The 8,277-nt window shown below is 37.8% G+C and overlaps 1 protein-coding gene across 1 annotated transcript in view; it reads left to right on the forward strand.

Annotated features, from left to right (window-relative positions):
- The window catches only part of LOC107086817 (unconventional myosin-VIIa-like), a 33,033-nt gene that overhangs the window by 23,886 nt on the left and 870 nt on the right, over positions 1 to 8,277 (forward strand). Inside the window, exons 34-46 of the mRNA XM_015378021.1 lie at positions 340 to 497; positions 584 to 777; positions 1,071 to 1,180; positions 1,292 to 1,437; positions 2,336 to 2,489; positions 2,602 to 2,757; positions 3,221 to 3,326; positions 4,798 to 4,911; positions 5,965 to 6,052; positions 6,130 to 6,236; positions 6,330 to 6,515; positions 6,642 to 6,758; positions 6,845 to 6,928. Coding sequence (XP_015233507.1) covers positions 340 to 497; positions 584 to 777; positions 1,071 to 1,180; positions 1,292 to 1,437; positions 2,336 to 2,489; positions 2,602 to 2,757; positions 3,221 to 3,326; positions 4,798 to 4,911; positions 5,965 to 6,052; positions 6,130 to 6,236; positions 6,330 to 6,515; positions 6,642 to 6,758; positions 6,845 to 6,928 — 1,720 coding nt within the window. The remainder of the gene's footprint in view (positions 1 to 339; positions 498 to 583; positions 778 to 1,070; positions 1,181 to 1,291; positions 1,438 to 2,335; positions 2,490 to 2,601; positions 2,758 to 3,220; positions 3,327 to 4,797; positions 4,912 to 5,964; positions 6,053 to 6,129; positions 6,237 to 6,329; positions 6,516 to 6,641; positions 6,759 to 6,844; positions 6,929 to 8,277) is intronic.

The raw sequence follows: 8,277 nt of genomic DNA on the forward strand, positions 1-8,277 counted from the left end.
GTAACAGATGAATGGGTCGTTTGGTTCCATTGTTAGCCTGTAATATCTGAAACCTGTCTATGATTCTGAAGGTCGGTCATTAAAGGGGGGGGGATTGCCGTCAATAGCGATACAAGGCTTTGTCTATAAAAGACTCAAACTCACTGCGGATCCAGACGTTTGAACTGAGAAAGCTTCCTGGAGAGGTGGCGAAACGTCTTCAAATCTTGGAAACCAAGTCCAGTGGATATTGTGTGAACTTTTACGGAATGACTATGACCTGGATGACTGAGAATCTTCATCAGCTTTTTGCTTGTGTGCTTTTAAAATCACTACAAACACTGTTTGTGGTTTGTGTAGAGACAGACACCTGTCTGTGAGTTTGTCAACAATCAAAGGAGACTACATCCTGAGGTCTCAAGAGGCGGAGGACATGGCCAAGGTGATGGAATTCAACGTCGATGGCCTTAGAAAGCGTTCTATGTATGCCATGGTTCAGCAGGACATTCCTAAACAAGGTAGGAGTCCATAAGGTCAAACAGTACCTTTTAGGTAAACAGATTCATCCTTCAAGCCTCAGACGTTCCTTTGTTTCTCACCCCAGATGATCCCATCTTCCTGGTCTGTAAACGAGGTGACTTGCTGAGAGTTGAAAAAGACTATGATGATGATTATTCACAAGATTGGACTTCAAATCAGATCAAAGCGATCAACCAGCGAACCAAACGGGATGGATATGTCAATAGGGAAAAAGTGGAGTTTCTGCCAACTCTTACTGAACCTAGCGCAGAATTGCTGGTAAAGTCACCTCTTTGTTTTATTTATCTTCACTAGATAGTTGTTCAGAAATAATTTTTATAGAAATCAGCATGTCTCATCAAGATGCAAAGTGGTCTTCTTGGGTTAAAATTTGCAATATTTCCAAATCTGATTATGTAATGTTAACAGGAAAACCTATGATAATTTTCCGCAAACATGTACCACTATACACCAATGTCTTTCTTCTTCCTATCATTTCATTTTCACTAATCTCTGCTTCTTCAGATTATTCTCTGTGTGGTTTAACTGATCCACTGACTCTCACCCCACAGCAAAATCTCAGCCCGAAACAGAGGAGAGGCTCAGCCCCGGTCATTGTCCCTCTGGTCGAAGAGACAGTGGCTCCTGTTTCTTTGAAAGAGTTTGCTCTCGAGAATTTCAGGTAATAATCCAGCTGATTTAGTCATTTCGTGGAAGAATGGCACATGTCACAAGAATTGGGTGTATGAACTGGATTTACAAATAACCTGCTGCTGATGCCTCTCTCTCTTAGACAAGGCACCAAAGAAGGTGGTCGGAACAAGGGGGGACACAGGGAGAAGCTGTGGGTTTTCTCCAAGGAGCCTATTAAACAGCCACTCCTGAAGACGTTGGTTGGCAATTCAGAACTGAACCCTCTGGCCTGCAACTCCTTTACTGATATCCTTTGATAAAATATGCTGCTTATTTTCCCAAGTTTGAACGGTCAGTGCTTTAGGGCAGTGCTTTCTGATACACACAGGAAATCTGGTTCTCTGGAAGTAAAACAATGTCTGCACTGTTTTAAAAAAAGAACTGTTACAGAGTTAAGATGATTTAAGTTAGTTTCATAATTGTTTTGTTGCCTAACACTAACTTATTTTGTGAGTTAGCTGTGATGTTTAGGGGAGTTTGGACAGCCGTGAAGCGGTGCTCAGGGTCACATGACTCATTCAGCGACAGATGCACCCACTCATGTCAAGTTTTTAAGAGGAGCAGCCAGTACAAACCATTGATAAACTAAGCTAATGCTTGGGTTAAAAAATATGCAGTATTGCTTTCAAATATTTTTTTGTTAAAAATATGTTGATACACAAAATGCTCAGAAAAATAAAGAGAACGCTCAGATAACACATCCTGGATCTAAATGAATGAAATATTCTCATCAAATACTTTGTTCAGTACATAGATGAATGTACTGACATCAAAATAACACAAAAATCATGAATGGAAATCAACTTTATTAACAAATGGAGGCCTTGATTTGGAGTCACACTCAAAATTATATTAGGAAGAACAAATTACCAACTGATCCAACTTTGATGTCCTTAGAAAGAGGTCAAAATGAGGTTCAGTATTGTACGTGGCCTCCTTGCAATGCTGCTGACGGGCATGTTGCTAATGAGGTGGCAAATGGTCTCCTTAGGGATCTGCTCCCAGACCTGTAGTCTACAACATTGTTTCATTATTCAATGAATCTCACAGAAATACACTGTCTGTAGTATTTATGTGACATGTGAATTAGTTCAACGTTTAGAAATAGTTCATCTGTGTATGTTTCCTTGACCATATCTGCTACCTATCTTGAAGTATATGGGCGACTACCCCATCAAACAATCTCGAAGTCCCATAGAGCTGACCGACCAGATCTTTGGTCCAGCCACCAAGCACGAGGAACTTCGAGACGAAATCTACTGCCAGTTAATGAGGCAGATGACCACCAATAGCAGCAGGTGCTCCACCGTCGACACAAACGGGTTCTAAAGGGTCGACTAAAGTAAAAAAAATGAACACATTTAATACTTGACCCTTCTTTTCCTTTGTTCTGTATCTGGCACCTCTCAGAATGAGTTTGGAGCGTGGCTGGCAGCTGATGTGGTTGTGCTCGGGTTTATTCCCACCCTCCCCGAAATTAAAAAGACACGCGCAGCGCTTCCTGGAATCCCGGCCCCGGGACCCTCTGGCTGCCATCTGTTTACAGAGGCTGCAGGACTTTTCAAGGTTAGAATCAAGATGATGTCTGATGAAAGATTTTTTTTCAAAATCACTTATTTTCACTTTATTTTTTTCTAGACTTAACTTTACAAATTTAATGTATCTAAACCAACAGAGATGAGAGTGGGTTAATTGGCTTTAAAGTTAAACAATATGACATCACAATCTCGCGAAGTGATTTCCTGCTAGGATAATTAGCAGGAAATTACATCATGTTACATTCCTAGTCAAGAGATTAGCAAGTTCTGGCAAAATCTTCCAAAAAAGAGTGAACCTATAGTTTCAATACAGAGCAAATTCAAAGAAATATTTATTTCACTGTCCTACATTTCATCTTAATATTTCTTTAAAATATATACTTTGAATGTTCTTTAAAGCTGGTCGACATCCTCACTTTGATTACATATATCTGCAAAAAATGTTTTGCGTTGTGTTCTGTCATAAATTAATCTGCTATTTTCCCCTTCAGTAAAGAACCCAGGAAGCTTCCTCCCCATCAGGCGGAGGTGGAGGCCATCCAGCAGAACAGCACCCAGATGTTCTATAAAATCCACTTCCCAAATGACACAGATGCTGTAAGTTCCAACATTATTTTCTATTCAGAATCACAGCTCTTTACTATAGAATCATTTTAAAGCGACTTTTCTTTATTTTTAGAGTAATATTAAAGCTTAAAGTATGTTTGTATTTAACATTGTATTTTAAGTAACTATGTTAATGTTGGTGTATTTTTTATTGATGCCTGTCGATACAAGGCTTGTTAGTTGAAAGAGTGAATTAATAGAAACTTTTAGCAAAAGGAAGTGCACCCTTTCTGGCTTATTTTATATATAATTAACTGATACAAAGATCTGATCTTTGCCAGCTTGCCAAATCATCGAAATCAAGTAGTAGTATACTGGCTGATTAATGATATATGCACATTTCTACAGAAGCAAAAAAAGAGGTTGAGAAATCAGCAAAGATATGAGTTTGAAAACAGTAAATTAAGGGTGCTCACATAAATTAATCATAAGGGCAATAACCTGGAGAAATGACAAAACACCCAGAGCTTTATCCCAGCCTCTACATTTAATTTAATTTAATTTATTTATTTATTTGACAGGGACAGTGTACATTAAAAAGCATTCCCGCAAATGCACCAGAATTAGCCAAAAGGCTATTTTTTATCTGTTGTCCCTGGACAGATCTTAAAATTGTCTACCTTAAAAAAAAAAAAATGCCTCGTTGTAAAGTTGTAACTAGATAACCCACAAGCCCTTTGGGGAAAATGGTTAAAAAAAATAAAAAATACAGATGTTTGCTCATAATTTACAGCACCATGTTAGTTGGAAACCAAACAGGACAAAAACCCTATAACTATCAAGCATGTGGGTGGAAGGCTGGTGATTTAAGCTCATTAGCAGCTGCAGGACGCTGTTAGCATGGTGTTACTGGGTCAACCATGAGCTCCTGTGTTTAGCGAGGCATTCTAGAGATAAATATGAGGCCATCTTTCCTGCAGCTAAAGGTTCAAAGAAACAGAGTAGAAGAAAAATGCAGAACTATTTTGCAATGCCCTATTGAAAACCACTACTCTAATGCATTAATACTAAAGGTGGAAAGTTTTTTTTATTTAAAAAGTTTTTTTAAGCATAGCTTTTTTTAAATTTCTAAATATTTTTTTTGTTTAATAAATTATATGATTTAGGAATTTATTTAGTACACATCATGGTTTAAATAGAAATATTTCATAACTGGTCGAGGATCAGATACATTCTCTTCAGACGTAAAAACCCAAGACTTATAGGTCCTACATTTGTTGTCACTTTTATAAGTCATGTTTGTGCAGAAAATGAAAAGATGTCCCACAGTACATTAGCTTCACTCAACCTGAAAACAGGAAACATGTGGTTTGAAAGTCTTCACGCTGCGCTCACCTACATACAGTATTCACCACAAAAACAGGAGAGTCTTTTTCTCTCTGCTCGGCTAGAAAGCTTATTCGGGAAGTTGAAAAAGTGTTTCTTAAATCCGAGTTGTGACATTTTGTGTGACTTCTCACAGCTAGTGGAGGTGTCTGCAACGATCACCAACAGAGAGCTACGCCACAGGATCGCCGACCAGCTCTCACTGAGCTCACCAGAGGGATACGGCTTGTATACCAAAGTGTCACAGAAGGTGGGGCTGGGTGACATTTGTGTTCAACTTCTTCCTCTCGTGTTACTCGCACAAAGGATCGCAAGGATATTCAGAAACATTTTCACTATTGTTTTGTCATTTTAAAGTTAATGCACAAATATTAAATGACAGAAAGTTACCAAGTGGTGAGAAAACTATATATCTGTCCCCTTTTAAAAACAGCTAAAGAAAACGTCCCAATCAGTATAAAAATATCTCAGCTTATCTCAGTATAAATCCAGCTTTTTTGTTTCTGCCTTTAGAGAACATTAGAAACACAGGAAGCAGATTGTGGATATAATTATAGATACATTCATATTTATAAGTTTAAAGCATCTCAATAGCTATAAACATTTTTTTAGCCCCTATGCGAGAACCTCTTTGCAGTTTGCCACAAGCCATGTAGAGAACAAAACCAAAATGGAGGTGATGCTCTGGTGAGATGAGACCAATATCTACGTGCGGTGGTGAACTTTCACTGCCTATCACTCTGAACACCACTGTCAAATCTAGTGGTTGCAGCTTTATCCTGTGGAAAGCTGCCCAGTGTTAATTGGAAGGTGGATAGAGCTGAACCTAAGGCCAACATGTCAGAAAACTGAAGACTTAATGGTGGATTATAGAGATTTACCCTCCAGCAGGAAACCAGCCCTCAGGCAGAGCCTCAAAGAGCATAGCACAGTCATGTTAGAATGGCCTAGTTAAAGTCTAGGCCAAAACCCAAATCAGTCTGTGGAAAGATTGGAGACGTAGTTTTAATGGACGATTTCCATTTAATCTTCCTGTGCTAATTTGTAAAGAAGTTTGGCACCATGTCCATCTTCAGATTAGAGACTTATAAGGCTGAGTCTGCAGAGCAATGAATTATGTGCTTTGAATTTAATTGCATGCCACACTTATCTGTTTTTTTATGGCATAAAGTAAAAATGTGCAATTCTCTCTGGGTTTTTGAAATAAAATACCAATAATATACATCAAGGTTAATAGTTGGAAGTGTAAAGAAACATTTTCTGATATTCAAAATGTTCTTCTCTCCTGTTTGCTGTGTTGTAGCTGGTGTGCCTGGATGAGGACAAATATTTCTTTGACAATCTAAGGCAGCCTCCAGATGTTCCAAAGAAAGGGAAAAAAGTGAAAGAAGGTTAATAATTCAAAAATAAAGATGTTTTTTCAATGTTAGCTCACCCCATGCTTACCATTCAAACTGTGGCTCCACAGCCCAACAAGCCTATGTGCCGCTCATGGTGACCTTTAGAAGGAAGCTCTGGTTCAACGTCATCCCAGGAAAAGACCTTATCGCAGATCTTACCTTCCATTTCCCACAGGTATAGTTGGAGATATAAAAACTTTGATTCTGGTGGCTTTTACTCTTGTTTGAGATACAGTGTGATCATGAAATGGTTTGATTTTCCTTGCAGGAGGTGCCTAGGTATCTTCGGGGATTCCACCAATGCAGCAAAGAGGACATGATAAACCTGGGAGGGCTTCTCTTCAGAGTGGCGGTGGACTCTGACAGGTCACAGTTTGTCATGATCCCTAGAATGCTGGGCGAGCTGGTTCCTTCTGACCAACAAAAAATAATGTCTCCGGACGAATGGAAGAAGGTATGAAAGATTTTTTTTTTGTTTATTTTTTACAGATATTTGAGAGTAAGCATTAATTTCTTATGAGAATAACAAAAAAAGTTAAAAAATTTTATAAGCGTGACTTTTTCTGTTGTCTGCTTTCAGCACATCATCACATCATACAACGGGCAGAGCGGTATGACAGTACAAGAGGCCAAAATTGCCTTCCTTAAAGAAATTTCTAGTTGGCCGACCTTTGGCTGTTCCTTCTTTGAAGTTAAAGTGAGTTACAGAGGATGCAGAGACAGCCACATACTGTAAGGAAACAAAAACCCAAGAAAACTAATTTTTTCTGCTTTTATTTGCAGCAAACATGTGAGCCATCGTACCCACCTGTTCTTTGGTTTACCATCGGCAAGAAAGGCGTTAGCCTAATTGACCCCAGAACGAAGGTACGGAAAATAATTAATAAAACTGTTAGTATGTGTGCAGATTTACAGAGTCTTAGCAAACTGCTCCTACCCATTTAAATGTTTCACTTTGTTATAGGATAGCACCTTAAAATTTGCTGGAATTTACATAATGGACCATTACAAAAAAGCACGCAATTCAGATTTGTTTTGCAAATATTTACATATAAGAATTGGAATTGTGTTACATTTTGTTGTCCTTGAAGTACAAATATAAAATTCTTCATTGACCTCGATTGCACAACTAGAAACTGACCAAACATGGGTGTAAACTAAGAGAATGTGAATAAGAGAAGCAATCAAGAAGCTTACTCTTGGAAAAGTGGCCTCGGTTCAAGTGAAAACTCTGACTATTATCTTTTTATAAAAGAGCTACAGAGCAAATCAGCTGTTTAACAAAAACCATAAGAAGATCTGTTTACCAAAAAAAAAAACAATTTATGGCAGAAAACTAAAACTGCAAACAACATTGAACAAGATTCTCATAGAGAGTTATGGTAGTGGCAGCATCATTCTATGTGAATGCCTTTCTTTTATAAAAAAAACCCCCAAAAAAACAAAGAACAGATCAAAATATGAATAAAATTAAGTACAGAGAAATGATAGAAATGAAAAAAAATTGAGACTTCAGAGATTAAATCCAGATCTTAGGTTCACCTTAGTTGGACGAGTCTAAACATACAACTAGAGCGACTGAGTGGTCAACCATGTTCATGTGTTAGAAAGGTCCAGTTAAAGTACAGACAGACATCCAATGTAGAGTTTATTGCAGACTTTTAATGTAGCAGAATTCGCATTTTCTCACTTACAGTTACTCTCCATGCAGCCAGACCAGGCTTGAGCTACTTTGCCAAAAATTGGCAAAACATTTCAGTCTGAACCAGAGACTTTCATCTGTAATTTCAGCAGAAGGGGATTTAACTAAGTATAACTGTTAAAGCACCTTTAATATGATGATTATAAATTGAAAATAAAGCTTTTAATCCCTGAGTTTGTTGATCATAACGATAAAAGTATCATAGAGTCTTAAAGTTGTAGGAAAGTCATATTTAAATATGAAATCACTCTGGCTTAAACATGAATATAAATGTACTCTTTGTCAGATCAATATTGTCCCAAAAGTTTGAAGATTTCTATTTTAAAAAAAGATCCTGTCTTAAAACCTGTGGTTTTTTTTCATTATCTTATGCAGGCCAGTTAGTTATACGACGGCCTGAACACCTAAATTCAGCCAATCATCTATCAACGGTCCTCTGTCAATCAAATTTTTTCGGTCATAGCATCTTGATTCATATGTCGCTGCTAATATACACAACGCTTTAAATAATCAT

Source organism: Cyprinodon variegatus, unplaced genomic scaffold, assembly GCF_000732505.1.
Source record: "Cyprinodon variegatus isolate N-32 unplaced genomic scaffold, C_variegatus-1.0 Scaffold163, whole genome shotgun sequence".
Taxonomy (NCBI): domain Eukaryota; kingdom Metazoa; phylum Chordata; class Actinopteri; order Cyprinodontiformes; family Cyprinodontidae; genus Cyprinodon; species Cyprinodon variegatus.